This window comes from Typopeltis vanoorti, chromosome 3, assembly GCF_054136105.1.
Source record: "Typopeltis vanoorti isolate ZY-2024b chromosome 3, IOZ_Tvanoo_1.0, whole genome shotgun sequence".
Lineage (NCBI taxonomy): Eukaryota > Metazoa > Arthropoda > Arachnida > Uropygi > Thelyphonidae > Typopeltis > Typopeltis vanoorti.
In genome coordinates this window covers 128,437,311-128,456,772 of record NC_143551.1, presented here as the reverse complement: position 1 = coordinate 128,456,772, position 19,462 = coordinate 128,437,311, and the positions used below count along the sequence as shown (strand labels likewise).

At 37.1% G+C, this 19,462-nt stretch overlaps 1 protein-coding gene across 1 annotated transcript in view; it reads right to left on the bottom strand.

The window, feature by feature from the left end:
* The window catches only part of PIG-O (phosphatidylinositol glycan anchor biosynthesis class O), a 151,359-nt gene extending 133,713 nt beyond the window's left edge, over positions 1-17,646 (bottom strand). The window contains exon 1 of the mRNA XM_090415991.1: positions 16,907-17,646. Coding sequence (XP_090272117.1) covers positions 16,907-17,533 — 627 coding nt within the window. The 5' untranslated portion in view covers positions 17,534-17,646. The remainder of the gene's footprint in view (positions 1-16,906) is intronic.
* Positions 17,647-19,462: the final 1,816 nt, after the last annotated feature.

Sequence of the window (19,462 nt, the reverse complement as noted above, 5' to 3'; positions counted from 1 at the left end):
CATGTGCAAACTTTGCTTACTTACACCTGGATAAAGGATCCAAGAATATAACTTCTTGGCATCTTTAATTTATAGTATAACCAAGTGAAAAAAAAAACTTTCGACACTACACAAAAGTAAGATAAATCTAAATGCTTTGTTAATCATTTACCCTAGCCTAACCTCTGATGTAAAAAAAAATAAAATAAATAATGGATAAAATATATACGAAAATATAATTAACAAAATAAAATGAATTTTTATTCATATCAGTACAGGCAGTCCCTGGGTTACGGACGACCCAATTTACGGTGTTCCGTACTTATGAAAGGGCTCCCAAGGCTCCCCATAAGGATAATTAATAATTAAATTAATAATTGGGGAACTAGTTTCTTTCACGCATGTAAACAAACCTGTACTTTGCTGCATTATTAAAGCAGCTCTTCCTGTTTGGTCACACATGCCATGTTTGGAGATTGGTTCTTGAACTGTTTTATTCCTGCTGTGGAACGTTATTGTTCATAAAAGAAATTCCCTTTAAAATTCTACTTGTGCTGGGCAATGCTCCTGGACATCCAACATCTTTAGATGACCTTCACCCTAATGTAAAGGTCTTATTTTTACCACCCAACACCACATCGTTACTACAACCAATGAACCAGGGAGTCATTTCTGCATTTAAGGGTTATTACTTATGGCATACATTCCCACAAGCATTCAGGGCTACAGAAGATGATGTGATGACCTTGAGAGAGTTCTTGAGAAGAAAGAATTATAACATCCATGATGCCACCAAAAACATTGCTGATTCTTGGGAGGAAGTGAAGCAATCAACAATTAAAGGAATGTGCAACAAACTGTGCCCTCAATTCTGTGATGATTTTCATGGCTTCACAGAAGACATCGCTGAAGTCAGAAAAGCTCTGGTGGATAGTGGCAATGCACTGCAACTGGACATCAAAGAAAATGATTCCACTGACTTACTAGAGTCCCATTCACAAGAATTCACCAATGAAGACCTTATGGAGATAGAGAAGCAGCTGATAGAAACACAAGAACACAAAGAATCAGAAGATCCAGAGCCAAGAAAATTTAAGATAAAAGAATTAGCTGAAGCCTTTCATCTCATTGAAGCAAGATTTGCTAAGCTTGAGGAGTAAGATCCTAAACATTCAGTCATTTACAAAGGCTTACTGTGCATTTAGAACATTAGCTGCTACTACAAGGCCATTTATGATGAAAAAAAAGGAAAAGGCTGTGCAAATAACCCTAGATACCATTTTCAAGAAATCGACTTCAGTGGTAAGCCTCCCTCTTCCAGAAAGAATCAAATCCTGATTCTCCAGCACTAGGTCCCTCCTCCCTATCACCATCTTCCAATTAATGTTAGCCTACCTTCTTGCCTCAGAAATGTCCCTTCCAGTAAGCAAGACATTGATGCAACCTTTAACATGCTTTTTTGAAATTTCTCCTATCTAAACTATTTGTATGAGTTTGTTTTTATGTTCTGTTTGTTTAGAACATAAAAACAGTGCATAAACTCAGAAAGAGTACAACAGTTTCTGTAACTTATTATTACAGTACAGGGGTATTATTATTATTACAGTATTACACTGTATTATTATTGCTATATATGAGCCATTATACTATTGTTATTATTATTATATATGCACTGTTCATCAGGATTCCAAGTTACTTACAAATCCAACGTTCTCAGGAACATATCTCATTCGTAACCCAGGGACTGCCCGTATACTAATATACAGATAAAAGAGAGAGAGAGAGAAAAGAAAAACCTCTCAATACAATAATAATAATAATAATAAATAAATAAATAAAAATAATAATAAAAAACATGGGTTTACAAAATTCAGTGCACCTGAAACCTACCCTACATAGAGGAAACAGAGAGCACTAACCCAATAAGAAAAGACAAACATAAATGCCACATTAAATTCCTCCACTATGGTAAAACAGGCCTATCAGACCACACACTTCAATCATGTCACAGAATCAACAAGGAAAAGCACCAAGTTCCTACATTGCACCAAAACCTGATTTGAAAGAAAGTTCAAAGAAGCTTGTGAGATGATGAAACATCATCTGAATCTAAACAAATTTGATGGATTAATAATTCCAAGAATCTGGAGAAGCCATCTGCAATCTATATAGCGTCCAGAACATGATGCCAGAACCCTAACACAAGAAAACCATAATACGAGAGAACTGTAGAGGTGAGTTTAATGTAGTTCAGCTATAAAACTTTTTTTTAATTTATTTATTGAGGTCTCTCTCTCTATTATCTGTATATTAGTATACTGATGTGTGTAAACATTTATTTTATTTTGTTAATTTATATTTTTGAATATATTTTATCTATTATTATTTTTTTCCAAGTATACCCGAAAAAAAAAAGTTCAAACTTTTAAGGAATATAACATCAAAGTGACTTGTGATGAAGGCTGAGAAATCTTGTAAGCTATTACTCACTTTGGAAACAATTGAATGTACTGTTTAACTGCTTCGTTATAAAGTAATAACTGGGGTATTCCAATTCCTTATGTTTTGGGTACTTCCAAACCAATCTCAAAGATCCATATGAGAAATACAACCTAATACCTACTTTATTTTTCCCTGTCAACAAGCAAAGGTTGGTTGATTGGTAGAGCCTCTACTACTAATGGCTCATGCAAAAAGTTTAGCAAGTTTGAGCACGGTTAATAGTTGGTCAGGAATAAATTGTTCGATGCTGTTGACACACTCTCCCTCAATGAGTCTTTGGACTCCCTGGAGGTGTCAGATAATAATAATAACTCTTCTCCTGGCTACCTTCAACCGAGAATAAACAATTTCCTCTTTCCTTCCCTGATGTGTACCAAGTTTCCTGTAACTGCCATCTCTTTAACTTTGAATTTGGTTTGGTTCAGGAGTTAATAGTGAACGGACAGCTAAGGTCATACTGCATCAATACATTTCACAGCAGCATATTTACTTTGGATCAACAGGACGTTCCGTGAAGAAAAGACAAAAAGAACATCAATCATATATCATGTATAATAAGCCTGAGAAGCATGGTTTAAAACAACACAGATTCAACAGTAACCATACAATCTTCTAGCCAAGGACTCTTCTACTTCATTGTTGCTGCTACAAATATGAATGCTTGTTCAAGGTGAGTGCTTAAGTATTACTACACAGCCTAAAGTTTCAGTAACCACTCAGCAACTTATTCACATATTACAAAATATAACTATACCAAGATGTATGATTATTAAATGAACATCCTTAGTTTTCCTAGGATTTGTCAAGGGAGGAGCATCGCCCAAACAGACCCTGTTATACCTCTCAATGAGCTTATTCACTGATACACTTTACTACCACTAACCATTCTACTCATGAGTCATTCTCTCACTCAAAAAAATAAAAAATAAATAAGAAATAGTCCTCACACCTTTTTTTTTAATGCACTCTTTAAATTAAAAGATGCCAAGAAATTATATTCCTGGTTTAATCCTTTAGCTAAGTAAAGCAAAACAATGTTTGCACTTGAAGTATCTTCATGACTGGGCTAATGTATATAGATGCTAATGACTGCATATCAACTGCCTTAGTATACCATAATGCAAAGCACACATCCTTACAGATGTGTATAATGCAATGCATTATGGGAAGGGACACTACCCAAACCAATTTCGATCTTTATTGAGGTCTCATCAATGGAAACCAGACCCATAATGCATAGAATGATTCCCAAAATGCATAGCATGATTCACATCTGTAAGGATGTACTTTGAATTATGGGACACTAAATGCAACTGAAGTCATTAGCCTCTATATACAAGTAGCCCAGTCATGAATATACAGTTACACCCAAGTTACATAACACGCGATTTACGTAAATTTGCAGTTACGTAATAAATCTACTAGCGCGTGTGAACACATTTACAGCTTTGCACTGGTGAGTCTTTGACTGCCTTATTGCAGTGCAGTAGTAGATGCTTGCATGGTTAGCTCAGTCACTTGTTATCACTGCTAGTTTTGTTGTTTTTTTACCCTTAAAATGGAATGCAGACATAATTATGCTGCCCGTAATCTGGAAATCCAACACCAGGGCTTGGGTTACATGTTGAACTGTTTGGAGACTGCTTCAATAACCACTTTGTTCACCAGGTGAAGGAATATTGTGTTGAGAAAGGAATCCCGTTTTAAAGGGTTTCTCCTCGTGGACATCATCCCCAGTCACCCTGAAGAGTTGGATGACTTTCAGCTTGATAAAAGTTGTTTACCTTCATCCTAGAAAACTACCTCACTGTTGCAATCTACGGATCAAGCAATCAAGGCCATTGATAGTGGTAAGGACATTATATCCTAAGCAATCAAGGCCATTGATAGTGGTAAGGCATTATTCTACGTGATTTCTGGAAGAACTATAATATCTTTAATGCTATTAAAAACATTGGGGTGGCTTGGGATGAAATCAAGCAGACAACAATAAACGCTGTGTGGAAGAAACTCTGCTCAGAAATGGTCCATAATTTTAAATGTTTCACGGAAGGAGAGTGCAAACAATGACTGATACGGATGCTGAGTTGACAGCAGGCAACGGAGACGTGTGTGCAACTGGCACAGCAATTAGAGCTGGAAGTGAATAACGGTGACATTAACGAGCTTCTTTTGAGTCACAATGAAGAGCTAACTAATGATGACCTTATTCAGTTGGATGCATTCCAAAATTCCGAAGAAAAGACTAAGCTGATTGATCCTCTAGACATAAAGAAATTTACAACGAAGGGACTAGCTGAGGTTTTTAACTTGATAGACATGCCATTAATAAAATTGAAATCGATGGATGTGAACACTGAGTGGTTTGAAAATGTCAGCCGCAGTATCTAGGGGTAACTTTCTGCAGAACAATATTTCTTAGAACAGCCAACTTAGCCATCACACAACATTTTTTATTTAAAAAGTGAATATTGCAGTTTGTTTTTATATTCTTTTATATTATGTATTTCTCATACTTTCATATTTACAGTATGTATATTATTCAAATACAATTGATAAATTTTTTATAATTGAATTTTTTTAATCACACCAAAAATGAAAAATATTAAAAATGGAAAATATCTGATTAATGGCAAAAAAATAATAGAAGACAGTGGTATGAGTAGCGATTGAACACTTTATTGTATGTATGTAATTTACAAATTAGACTTACGTAAAATTCAAGTTACGTAAAGGTTTACGGAACGCATTACTCACGTAACTCAGGGTGTAACTGTACTTCATGACTGGGCTAGCATTATTCACATCTGTAAGAATGTGCTTTGCATTATGAGATACTAAAGCAACTAATGTGATGTCATTAGTTGCTCAAGTGTTGCTTACGCTTGGATAAAGGATTAAACAAGAATATAAATTTCTTGGCATCTTTAATTTATAGTATAGCCAAGTGAAAAAAACTTTCAACAGTTACTACACTCTTATTCAACTGCAGGAAACGATGATCCCTGGTCCTTTCTTCCTCCTACTATATAATAAGACAGGTTGGCATCCTCAATCCTATAAAAAGCTTGTAGCACACATTCCATTAATCTTTCCTCACACTCAGCTCAATATCTTGATTGTTCATTTCAATCTTCTCTACACTTGTCTCTTCTTATTCTTCTCCACAGTCCAGATTGGGGCAGCAGCAGTAAAATACAGCTATATCAAGACCTTATGAACAGGTAACAACATATCTCATCCTTGCTTACTAATGTCGTTCTCTGCATTGTTGTTATTTTCTGCATCTTCACTTCAGTCCAGACTGGGGGCAGTAAGCTACAAATGTATCAAGGCCTTATGAAGAAGCAATAACATCCTTGCATATTGGTATCCTACTCACCTTGGCCTCACAGTCTTAGTTGCTTTTGCAGTCAATTCAAAACAAACCAAATCCTTTTCAACACACTGTTATTCTCTACATCATCTTCACCACTTTTGTAATGCATTCCAACTGCAATTTCTGTCTCCCTCCCTCCCACAAAGCTTCAGTGTTTTTGGAGCAAAATCAAATTAGCATAACATGCTTTCTGAAATTTCTCTAAAACAAAACGAATAGTTTTGCATTTCACAACACTAAATTGGCATCCATATCAATTTCCCATAGAACAATGCTAATCAAATCAAACTGCATATTATAGTCACTCATTATCTTTCTAACTTAGCACATTCAGCAAGCAATTGGCTATTTTCTTGCATTGAAGAGTTTAGTGGACAGGAGAAAAAGAGGTGATATGACAAAAACATTTAAGTCACTGAAGAGATTTCACTAGTTATATTATAGTTATAATATAACCAGTAAAATATGGTTATAATACAGAAGGAATTATATATAGAATGAAAGGTGAGAGAGGAAAGAAAAAGAGGCCATCCTTGGAAGTTGTGTAAAGAGTCATGGTGAAGCAGGAAGAGGAAGTAGAGTTTTTATACAGACGTAGCAGGTGAGGAATGCCAGAATACGTTGTGAATGCTGGGAGCGTCAATGAGTAAGGTTCGATAGGATAGATATGTTGTTTCTGAGACCTCCCACAATGAGCCTATTGACTCCATGAAGGAGTATAACGCACACCCACACACCATTGATTTTCCAGCACCCATGATTTCAAAGCCTTGACAGATTTGTCTTGCCTGTTTTGCTGGATGAACAGAGTCATGTAATAATAATTCATCAGTGGCCAATTATATCTCTTGCATGTCTCTAAAGCACCATGGACTACTAGACTTAAATATTAAATGTGAATTCAGTGATTAAATGAAATGCATTAGTATACAAATGATACAGTACAAGTGGATAAGGACTTGTGCTTGACATCAGTACCATCACCACTGTGAAGTTAAATGTAAGCAAGAAAAGCTAAGAATCACTCAAAATGAAGAGATCACCATCAAGTGCAGATATAAATTATTAAGCAAGCATGTGCATGCAATGCCATCTATGGTGGTCCTGCTGACTTGTCGGGTTGTGATGGAAATTTCAACTGAGTTCTCATAGTTTTGTCCAGATTCAACGTGCCAGGCTATCTGTTGCTGGAAAATTGGTAATGTACTTGGGTGTGTGTGTGTGTGTGTGTGTGTCATACATACACATGCATACAGAAATAAGCACAACATATTTCTATGTATTACAATGGGTTAAATCAATTTTAACAACTAAAAAAAACTATTTGAAAATCAAATTTTACAAATTGGTTACTGCATATAAAATTTTGAAGAGTTACACTTGATATATAATTTATTTTAATATATGTGATCTGCAGTTTAATATAAATATGTAACTGATGTTTTTTTTTTAATAAAAACTTACTCCTTATTCTTCTTATATATATTATTAATCTGCTAAGTCATGTCACACAGTTAGAGGATCCCACCAGTTGAACTGCAGTATTTTCTTATAAAACAATTCAACAGATAAAAATTATGAACAAAGTATTCTTTCATTATGAAATTAATGTTTCAGCTAAAGCATCAATTTCTGAGTGGAAATTAATACATATATACATGCATGTAAAGTTGAAATAAACAGTATAACAGCTAGTATATCTGATAGGATGCTGTTATAGACAAGGGAATGCAGAGAATAATGATTGCGAAATGTTTAGGCAAATTAGCTGAGCATGTAAAAAGAAGGTGATCCTGATGGGAGACTAATTACAGGAATATAAATGGAAGGAGGAGATAGTGTATGGGAATAAGGAGAGCGAGTTTGTTGAATTTCTGAGAGATAAATATCTTAAGTACCATATGACTGAAGCAACTAGAGGCTTTAATGTTTTGGATTTGGTGATAACTTCACAAGATGTTGACGTGTTGAGAGTGATCATGAGATACTTGTTTGGGAAGTGATGAAACAAGAAAAGATTATTGCCAAAAATGGATATATGTGGAAGTATAAAGCAGGTGATTACAGGAAGCTCTGTAGTGAGTTAGCATCAGTACATTGGGTAGATGAGCTGAAGAGAAAAGATGTTGACAATGCATGGAAACTCACAAGGCAGTATCTGACAAAAGCTATGTATAACTGCATACCAAGGGTTAAGTGAGTAAATGGAGCAAGGAGTGAAATGGATGAACAGTAAAATCAAGCAAACTATGTTGGAAAAGAAAATGTCATGGAGGAGGTATAAGATAGTTGGTGGTGATCATATCCATGAAAAGTATAAAGTGCAGGCTAGAAAGGTGACAAGCATGGTAAAGAAAGAAAAGGTGCAGTATGAGAGGACATTGGCTGGCAGGCCAAGGCTAACTTTTTCTGCTAATAATTATGGCAGGTTGACAATAGTGGATAGTCGTGGTGGTTGTCAGAATAACAGCTGCAAAAGATGTAGTGGAATTATTGAATGAGCACTTTATCAATGTATATCATATAGTTTTTAATATCAGTAAGTGCAAGGTGTTGCACTTTGGAGTGCAGAAATATAAGGTTGCATACTATATTGATGGTGCCATACTGCAGAAAGTTGATGAAAGAAATTTGTAGGTGTTGGGGTGACAGTAGACTGCCATTTAGAGGGCATATTGCTAGTGTTGCAAAGGCTGCACATCGTAGTGCTGCTATGATAAAAAGTATTCTAACATGTAGGGATAAGGAAGTGGTTATGCAACTGTATAAAGCACTGGTCAAACAACACTTGGACTACTGTGCTCAAATCTGGTCACCTGGTTTTCAGAGTGATGTAGAGACATTAGAGAGGGTCCAAAGGTGAGTGACTAAGACAATAGGACTTTTGACTGCTAGCTATGGAGAGAGAGGTTGAAAAAATGTGGATTGCAGAGTTTAGCGGATAGGAGGAAAAGAGATGATATGATAGAGACATTTAAGTTAGTGAGAGGATAAAAAGAGTAAAAGGCGAGAGGGGAAAAACCAGAGGTCATTCCTGGAAGTTATGTAAGAGTGTGGTGAAGAGGGGGATGTGGGCAGTAGATTATTTACATAGAGAATTGTCAGTGAATAGAATACATTACCAGAATGTGTTGTTAATGCAAGGGGTGTTAAGGATTTTAAGATTCTGTATGATTTCACACACAGGCTGTGTAGCAATATGGATGCGAGTTTCTAGATGTGTAGGGTGTGTTTGATGGCAGAAAAGACTTGTGTAAGAAGGATGGCTTGCACTTGAATTCATTTGGCATCAGAAGCCTCGAGAAATTACTTCTTAGTATGAGACCTAATGCAGAAAGTTAGGGATACTAGATCATCAGGGGAGGAATGGGAAAAGTGTGTGAAAGTTCAGCTGTGGTATGCAAATATGATAATGATACGAATGTCTTCAAACGTGGTTATGTATGTGGCAAAGGGGTGGAAAAATATGCTTTAGGTTCTGACATTTCAAGTATGTCTGGGGAGGAAAAAGAGAAAATTGTAGAACAAAACCAAATAGATTGCATATCCAATTATAAATAAATAAATAAATTCCGTGTGATGATGCAGCGTTCCCCTTTTATACGGGAGTTCACGGTACCATCTAGTCCCCCCAAATTTTATCCGGGCTCCAGAACCGGCATAGGCTGACAATTCAGACCTATGGTTGGGTCAGTATTCCTGACTGTAATCCGTGTGTGTCCTCAGACCGGTTTGCCTGGTTGCGGGATGAAAAACACCAGATAAACTGACAGAAAAAACTCTGCTGTCCATGCCCAAGACCAGCTAACTTGGCTATGGCTGAGGAAGATCCTTGAGCTCCTCATGTCGTTGACAGGAATCGAACCTAGGACACTCCTTCCCCAGGCATATGGTTACGAAGCGTAAAGCCACTAGGCTAACCTTGCGGAAATCTAATTATAAGAACAGGGTAGGTGGTAATTTATTATGTCAATACACAAATGCCAGGAGAATTAGAAACAAAGGGGTTGAGTTTGTTGCTTTATTGAATACGATGTGGACTAGGATTGTTGGCATTAGTGAAACCTGGATATCAGAATCAGATATGGTAAGTGGGATTGAGTGTAATTATTATCATTATTATTATTATTATTATTATTCGTGACACTTCCAAGGAGTCCGAAGACTCGTCGCGGGAGGACACCTATTGTACAACTCTCCGTCTCCACCACTACACTGAACCTCTACCACCAATCATCAACATCATCGCCATCTACTGGCCACTACCAACACCACAGCTAGTATTTTTTTGTCTGTAAATTGCGTGTGTTCTGACGGGCCGATTTGTTTGTATGCGGGATGAAAAACCCGAGTTTCCAGGAGAAAAAACCCTGCTATCTCCATATGAGATCGGCTAACTCGCCTTCGATTGAAAATGTCCATATAAAGATTCCTCCCGTCATGACGAGAATCTAACTTAAGCCTTTTCCGATCAAAGGACGCAACGTACCATCGTTCTTCCAATTGCGCTACAGAGGCGCTTCGGACTAATGGGCATACTATTTTTAGGAATGACAGAAGACATAGGAGAAGAGGAGTGCTGCTAGTGATATCAGATGACTTAAGTTCAGTTGGGATAGAAACACAAGAAAACAATGATGGTAACAATGTCCCATGTAGCAGTGAGTTTGAGTGTAACTGGTGTGAAGTGGAGATTAACAGAATGAAATATATGTTATGGTGTTGCTCAGTTGCAGGGGACAAAGAAATGCATCACCTTATGGGTACCAAACGAATGATTATTATTATTATTATCCCAAGACCTCATGGAGTTATCTGGATTATGGGTCATTAATTTTCTAAACATTGATTGGGTAGAGGAGAAATCTCATGATAAGAAAGAAGAGGAATTTATCGAACTGTTGCGAGACAACTTTCTCAAGCAGCATGTGAAAGAAGGAACTCGAGGTAAAAGACTACTGGATTTGCTCATAGCATCAGAAGGGATTTCTGTCATGAATATGGCTATTTTACTACCAATTGGTAACAGTGATCATGCTGTTCTTTCTTGGTAAGTATCTAATTGTACTGATGCTCCGATTAAAACAAGTTACATGCTGAATTACAAAGCCGGAAATTATGATCAACTTAGGAGAATACTATCTTTGGTACCATGGTATCAGTTACTGAAAGGGAAAAATGTCAGCAATGCATGGGAATCTGAAAAAGTGCTTAAATGAGGTGGTATCTCAATGTATCCCTAGTGTTGGAAAAATAAATAGGTTGGGAGTGAAATGGATGTCCAACCTTATTAAGCAAGAAATCCATAAGAAGATGATGTGGAAAGAATATCGTGAGAATAAGAATGAGAGGAGCTATGAAATATATAAAGCTCAGGCCAGAAAAGTAACGAGTATTGTGAGGAAATCTAAATTAGAGTATGAAAAGAAATTGGCCATGCAAGCGTAAGGCAATCCAAAAGAATTTTATCATTATGTCGCAAGTAAAAGAAAGAATGACTGTGGAAGAATAACTTTATTGAATGCAGATGGTACTTGAGTGTCGAAAGCTAATGAGATTGTTCAGTTAATGAGTGCTTGCTTTGCTAAGATATATCAACCAGGTGTATGTAACATGGTGCACAGTGCTACCACTACATTGGATGAAGAGTTAGAGGTTCATGAAAATGAGGTTGAAGAGCTGTTGCATAACCTGGATGTGAATTTGTCTAGAATATCAGCCTGTTTGCTAAAGCAATATTCAGCAGAAGTGGCTATGCCTTTCACATGTTTCTATAACTTGAGTCTTAGCTCAGGAATGATACCACAGGAATGGAAGGAATTCCATTGTACAAGGGTGGTGCAAAAACTGACGTGTCTAACTACCGATCTATCAGTATCTCTGGTGTGGTGGTGAAGATTTTAGAGAAGTTGGTAAGAACTTGTAAACAGAAATGGGTAGACAAACATGCTATACTCTGCAAGGAACAGAATGGGTTTACTAAAGGAAGGTTATGTTTTAACAATTTGCTTATATTTTATAACAATGTTATGGCTGAATTGGATAAAGGGAATGGATACACTATGATAATGTTGAATTTTCTAAGGCTTTTGATAGGATACCACATGAAAGACTGTTGCATAAACTGGAGAATATGGGATTGGAATATAAACTCTTGACTTGGATAAGGGGATGGTTGACAGACAGATATCAAAAAGTGGTATACAGTGAGTGTGAATTTGCCAGATTTAAGGTGACCAGTGGTGTACTTCAGGGTTCAGTCCTTGGGCCATTATTGTTTAATCTATACATTAATGACATCAGAAAGGATCTAACATCAGATGTGCAATTGTTTGTCAATGATGCAAAGATAGGCAGGGCAATCAGAGATGCTACTGATATTCAGCAAGTACAAAATGATTTGAATAGACTGGAAATTTGAGCAAAAGAAAATGGTTGTCAATTTAATGTTAGTAAGTGTAAAGTTATGCACTTTGGATGGATTACAGTTCCAATGGCATATTATATTAGCAGCAGCATGCTACAAGAAACTGAAGAGACAAGGGACACTGACGTGTAGAAGTAGGGAGATTCTTGTTCCATTGTATAAGTCTTTGATTAGGCCACACATGGACTATTGTGCCCAGATTTGGTCACCTGGTTTTCAGAAGGATGAAGAGATGTTGGAAAGGGTCCAAAGGCGACTGACTAAGGTAGTTTCTGACCGCTGGAATGTCGAGTATGAGGAAAGATTGAAAAGATGTAAATTGCAGAGTCTAGTGGAGAGAAGGAAGAAGGGAGATATGATAGAGACCTACAAGTTGGTAACGGGTTGTTATAGGATCAATGGTGGAGAAGTTCTACAGAGAATAGTGGGAGATCAGGGGAGAACCAGAGGTCATCCCTGGAAACTGTATAAAGAGGGTGTGAGTAGGGGAGTGAATGGCAGGTTTTTTTCATGCAGAGTTGTGAGTGATTGGAATGCCTTGCCTGAGAGTGTGGTGTCTGCAAGGAGCTTGAATGTGTTTAAGACATGGTATGATGAGATGTGTGTGTGAGATAAAAGGACCTCCTAGATGAGTCTTTGACTCCATGAGGTCTTGTTTAATAATAATAATAATAATAATAAAGGTCATATAGCAAAAGTTGCAAATACAACTCAGAGGATAATTGCGATGTTGAAGCAAACCTTGACATGTAAGGATAAGGAAGTAATTTTGCTTCTTTATATAAGGCTTTGATAAAACCACATTTGGATTATTGTGTGCAGATTTGGTCTCCTGGGTTCCAACGGGATAAAGAAGCTGTGGAAAGGGTGCAAAGAAGAGTTACAAAGATTATATCTGGATTATGGGATTTAGATTATGAGGACAGATTGTATGTGGATTGCAGACTCTGGTTAGCAGAAAAAGAGGAGTGATATGATAGAGGTCTATAAACTTTTGAATGAGTGCTACAGGATATCAACTGATGAAATTTTTCATTATATGGAAGGTGTGGAGAGAACACAGGGGCATCAAAGTAAGTTACATTTATTTGCAGTCAAAAAAGGGGTAAGAGTTAGGTTTTTCTCCCAGAGAGCAGTGAGTGAGTGTGTGGAATAATTTTCCCTTAGGGGTGGTGAGTGCATCTTTGGATGATTTATAGTCTCTCTCAATGAGTCCTCAACTCCCTGGAGGTCTCATAATAATAATAATGATAAATATCTTGTTAGTTGAAGGAACCTCCCATGATGAGTCAGCCGACTATATGGAGGTTGAAATAATAATACATAAATATATTTGATCGTATATCTATTATAATGAACTTTACACTCCTAGCATATCCAGGGAATCAGAGATAAGAAAGGTGACATAAAAACTGAAGATAAAGATATCCCAGATGCTTAGAGTAATTACTTTGAAAGATTGCTAAATGAAACAAGCAGTGACAGCAAAATGGTAAAAAATACTCAACAGGAATGCCATCAGAAACATATATCAGTATTTGAAGTAGAAAAAGCTACCAAAAACCTGAAATTAGAATGGCGGCTAGAGTAGATGATATTCTTCGAGAAATTATAAAATATGGAGATGTAAAAGTATTATAGTGGCTACACTGCTTAATTCAGAAGGCATGGTCAGAGGATCGATTGATATAGAACACTTGTAGTATCCAAGTAACTGGTATAGGGCACTGGTAGTATCCATCTACCAAAAGGGAAATAAAACCAAATATGAAAATTACAAAAGGAATTTCAATACTGAGTGTTCCTGGTAAGATTTATGCAAGTATAATTGAGAAACAGTTCAGAAAAATTGTGGAGGAAAAGTTAGGAGAAGAACAAGCTGGGTTCAGGTGAAACAGAGGTTGTGCCAGGATTAAATTTTCAATTTAAGACAAATAGTTCAGAAATCAAGGGAATTTATGTTTTATGGCAAGTTGACAAGAGAAATGCTGCTCAAAATGCTCCAGTTATATGGTGTAAATTGGAAATTACATCAAGCAATACTTAGTCTATACTGCTTGGAAGTCAACAGACATCCTCATGAACAAGGTACATTATGCCATGTAATGAGTCACCTGTTTGTAGCCAGTAAAAACTGAAGGAACATGATGCTCCCAAATCAATGCAATTGTGTCTGGGTGAAATGTCTGCAAGAAGGGAGCTGAGGAAGTTTGAGAGAGGCATTGTAGTAGGATACCATGCTGCATGCTTGTCTGTTCAACAAATTGCTGACAAAATGGGCCATCCATCCCAGGTGAACAATCAGTGATATCATACCAAGATGGAAGTGAAGTGCTACCTGCAGTGGACTACTACACCACACTCACTGAACATGACCACAGACTGCTACGAAGGATAATACATAAAAACCAATTTCTCAGCCTACATGGTGAATGTGGAGTTCCAGGCATTGGTCCAAGGCCCAAAATATGGGTTTCCATGGTAGGACTGCAATATGCAATCCCCACATTATCCAAACCAACATGCAGCATTGTCTTCAGTGGTGTACAGTGGGATGCAGCAGCTTGAAAGCTCGTGTTATGGAGTGACAAATCATGCAACACCCTCTATAGAGCAGATGGACAGGTGTGGGTGCAACGGATGCCAGTAAAGGTCTCTTACCAAAGTGCATAACCCCAACTATGAATTTCAGTGGTGGTGGTGGTGGTATGATGGATATATTCCGTTTTTTCTGGTTTAGCCTCAGATCTCTGTTTGTGGTGCCACAAACTTTGAACTCCGAGAGATATCTGAACAGTCCGGACAATGTAATGCTTCCTACTTTGTGGCGTTTCTAGGAAACTGACCACTGTCTCTTTCAGCAAGGCAATGCAAGGCTGCGTCTTAAGACTGCTGTTATAACTGCGTGGTTTGTGGACATGAACATCATCACACTTGACTGGTCTCCGCAGAGCCCTAATCTCAACCCTACTGAACATCTGAGATGAACTAGAGCATTGGGTGAGGTAAAGGGACATCTGCCCCACAATATTCCAGGACCTCATTACATGCCTACGAAAAGAATTGTCCAAATTTTCCATTGATTGCTATCATATGCTTGCGAAAAAGTATGCCCTGTAGGATTGCTGCAGTCATTGCAGTGAAAGGGAATCCTATATCTTATTAAAGTGAGTGTCGTGGCTGTTTGTTCCTCACACAATGGTGTCTGTTGATTTCTTTCCAAACAGTGTATAATTAAGTTGTAAATCAGCAGTTAAATTTGAAGGAGTTACAGGAAGATGGTTTGATGTTAAAACGGGTGTGCGACAAGACGTGCACATTATATCCAATGTTATTTATCATCTCTATGGATCACACTATGAAGGACAGTGATATTAAGCCTGATATCAAAATTAGAGATGGTAATCTCAACGCTTTACTTTATGCAGATGATGTTATACTACTAAATAAATCCAGTACAAGTCTGCAAGATTCCCTGACTAAATTGAATAACTGTTGTAATAGATATGGTATGAAGGTCAGCAATAACAAGACAAAAACAATAATAGGCAGAATCACTGAAAATGTCAACTGCGTTTTGAATGGAACCTGTGGAACAAGTAAAACATTTCAGCTACTTAGACACGATTTTTAGTAAAGATGGTCAATTAAATATGGAAATAGACAACAGAATCAAAGCTGTTATGGTAGGATGTCAAAGGAATAAATTCATATGGAATAAGAAAGAAATTAGTCAGAACATTAAATTAACTGTATACAAGACAGTGTTCAAACCAGTTTTGACTAATGGATCCGAGAGCTAGGTCAGAAGTAAAACACTTGACGAAAGACTAGAGACTGCAGATATGCGAGTCCTGAGAAAGATTAGGGGCATGAACAGATGGCATCAATAGCAATATCATATTAAAAACAAAGATATTAGGAAAGAACTTGACATTGTCAGTATCCAGGAATACATTAGCAGAGCTAATCTCAGGTGGTATGGTCACTTAAACAGAATGGGAGAGGAAAGATTAGCAAAACAAGTGTTCTTTGCCAGGTTGGCAGGAAACAACCCAGAGGAAGACCAAGATATAGGTGGATTGATATGGTAAAAAGTGCCTTAGACGATAGAAACATAAGATCTGATAATGTTGGAGTCTTGACAAGTAACAGACTGATTTGGAGGATAGATTACTGTAATGTGATGCTTTATCACAATATATTTTCAAATGTTTATTATATAATCCACTATTACATTGTAATTGTAATGGATTATATAGCAAGTTGAACTGGTGTGCAGTTTTTTTTTTTTTTTTTTTCCCAAATGGAAAGAGGTGGGTACTAGTGTGTGGAATGCAATGCAGAGTTCTTGAAAACACAGATCAAATTATCTTCACATATTTTAGTGCTAGCAAAATTATTGCTGATATCAATAAAAGTAGGAAGTTAAAAGGTCTTCTTTTAACTTCTGCAAAATGATAGCTAGAGAATCTGCTATCATTAACATTCTGATTAATATACTTAAGAGCTAGATGATTTATTATAAGTGGACAGAAAGGCTTCTAAGTTAAGGTTTAATAGTAGTAGTGATAATAATAATGATACAAATTATCCATGAGATGAACTTACAAAAATACCTTAACATTGAAGGATGGATAAAGATATTCACGGACAAAATATGTCGGAAATAAGCCTTTCCAGGTATCATCACCCATAAATATAATCTTTTTTTCTTGCTTCCAAAGTTGCCTTATCAAATTATCTTCACATATTTCGGTACTAGCAAAATTATTGCTGATATCAATAAAAGTAGGAAGGCTGCCTGTCACCAAACCTTTTAACCTCTGCAGAGTGGTAGTTGGAGGATCTGCTACAAATGGAAATAACATTCCATGTCTAGAATTCACCAGCTGTTTTAAAAGAGGCATCTTGTTCTTATAGTACAAAAGGCCGGCGGACTGATTCTGGTCATATGATGCGAAATCATAACGCAAAGCATCTATAATGATAATTATAGCTTTGTCAAATCCAGAAGGAAACCAACAAGTATGATTCCAGTTTTCGTCTGGAATCAAATCTAAATTAAATGCTTTATTGGAATTGATGTAACCCTGCTTAAGAAAATCCTGTACATCACTACATGAACTACTGTTATTTAATTCAACCCGGTTCAATAGAAACCCAGAAGAAAATATCCATATACCAAATGCATACATTGCACATATCCAACAGAATACTAAGAACTGTAAATCCCATTTTTGCATTGTACTTAACCAAATAATTAGAGTAATTAGCTGTCACATTAGAAACACATAAAAATATATACCACACATACTAAACAAACACATTCTATTTAATACGACTAAAAGACAGGCCAAACTCACACCGGCACTATCAAAGCCGGTAAACCAGTGCGTATACCAACATCAGAAATAACAAACTAAATAAATAAAATCCCGGTTGCAAGCGATAATACCTCCACGTTTTCGTGCGAAAAAGATGAATGAATAAATAACAATTTAAGTATCAATGAATCAGAATTTGCCATAGAATTTCTTACGCTGATGGTTTCGCATAATACTTAACTAATTATGACTTCAAAAAGAAAAACTGAAACTTTTCCGAAAAATTAAAATATTTGTAGTACATGAGTACATTGATGATTTTTAGCAACTTTATGTACTACTTATACCAATAAACGATTTTTGCGTTTACTCAAAAATCGTTTATTGGAAGACAAAGCAATGTCTTTAATTTAACAAGACATCTACAGCAATTATCTGAATCAATGATGTATTATTTTTAATTATCCTGTCACAGTCTATGTGCTTAACAAGCGTATATGAGTCTTGACTCCAGGTGTTGCATAATAATTAAAGAATAATGCAATACGTGTATCCTCGAAGCTTGTGTTGTTTCTTATTATCACTATACGGGCACCTCCATAGAGCCCGAAGCCTCATCTCCAGTGAACCAAACTATTCACGATATCAATAATGGCTCTCCTTGAATCCATTAACAGATAAAGCACTCACAACTGACTCTGGAAACACATTCCATTTCATTTGAAAGCGAAAAACCTACCCCCCCCCTAACACCCTTGCTAAGCAAGCTGTTACCCAGTTTCCAGAGATGACCCCCTTGTTCTGCCACCTCTATCAAACTGCTGAAATGGAGCCTGTTTAGCACAGTGGATGTGGCATTTGCATACCACGGCGCTTGACCGCACGAAGAAAGACTTTGTTTCGAATCTAGTCGTCGACTAGAGGAAATTTTTCTAAGCCTTTTTTTTGACCGGTTCCCAAGTTAGTCGATCTCTGGCATGGGCAAGCGGGTTTTTTCTGGTCCCTAACCCTAACACAATATATTGTGTTAGGGTTAGGGACCACGAGATGGCTGCACATGTTGAGCTCTCTCTCTCTCTCTCTCTTCACTGTGTCCCGCTTAATTAGTGATAGCCTTGAACCAGCTATCTCTGATTGGCTGCCAGTGGAGATTGAATCGCCTACTAAGTCTCCAAAAGTTAGATATGGCTAAACGGCCTCTCCTACTCCCTATACGGGAATAAAAAGGCATTAGCTGATTTTTTTTTAATCCTATAAAACCAGTTTACTAACGCAAATGTTTCTATCATATCCCTTCTTTTCTGCCATGAAACCAACTTTAGCAACCCACAAACTCTGAATCTATCATCACGAAGTATTCCATGGATTACTCATCAACTTTGCCATTCGCTTCTCAATCCTTTTCTCATCCTAGAGAATTCCTGGCGACCTGAACACAGTAGTCCAGTTATTAATGTTATCTGAGGATGACACTGATTAGTGATTGCACCTTAGTTTGCTGCTGTTAGTGCGTTGGCAAAAGTACCATTATATACCACTGCATGAATATGAAAAACACGCACGCACGCGCGCGCGCGCGCGCGCGCGCACACACACACACACACACACACACACACACACACACACACACACACACACACACACACACACACACACACACACACACACACACACACACACACACACACACACACACACACACACACACACACACACACAATACTGTGGTAATGCATCACTGAACTGAAAATAAAGTCCAAGCTTGTATTGTGAATTATATTAGATCTGTAGAGTATGCAGAGTGCATATATCATTTTCATAGTGTGCAATATTAAGGCTCTGTTTAGA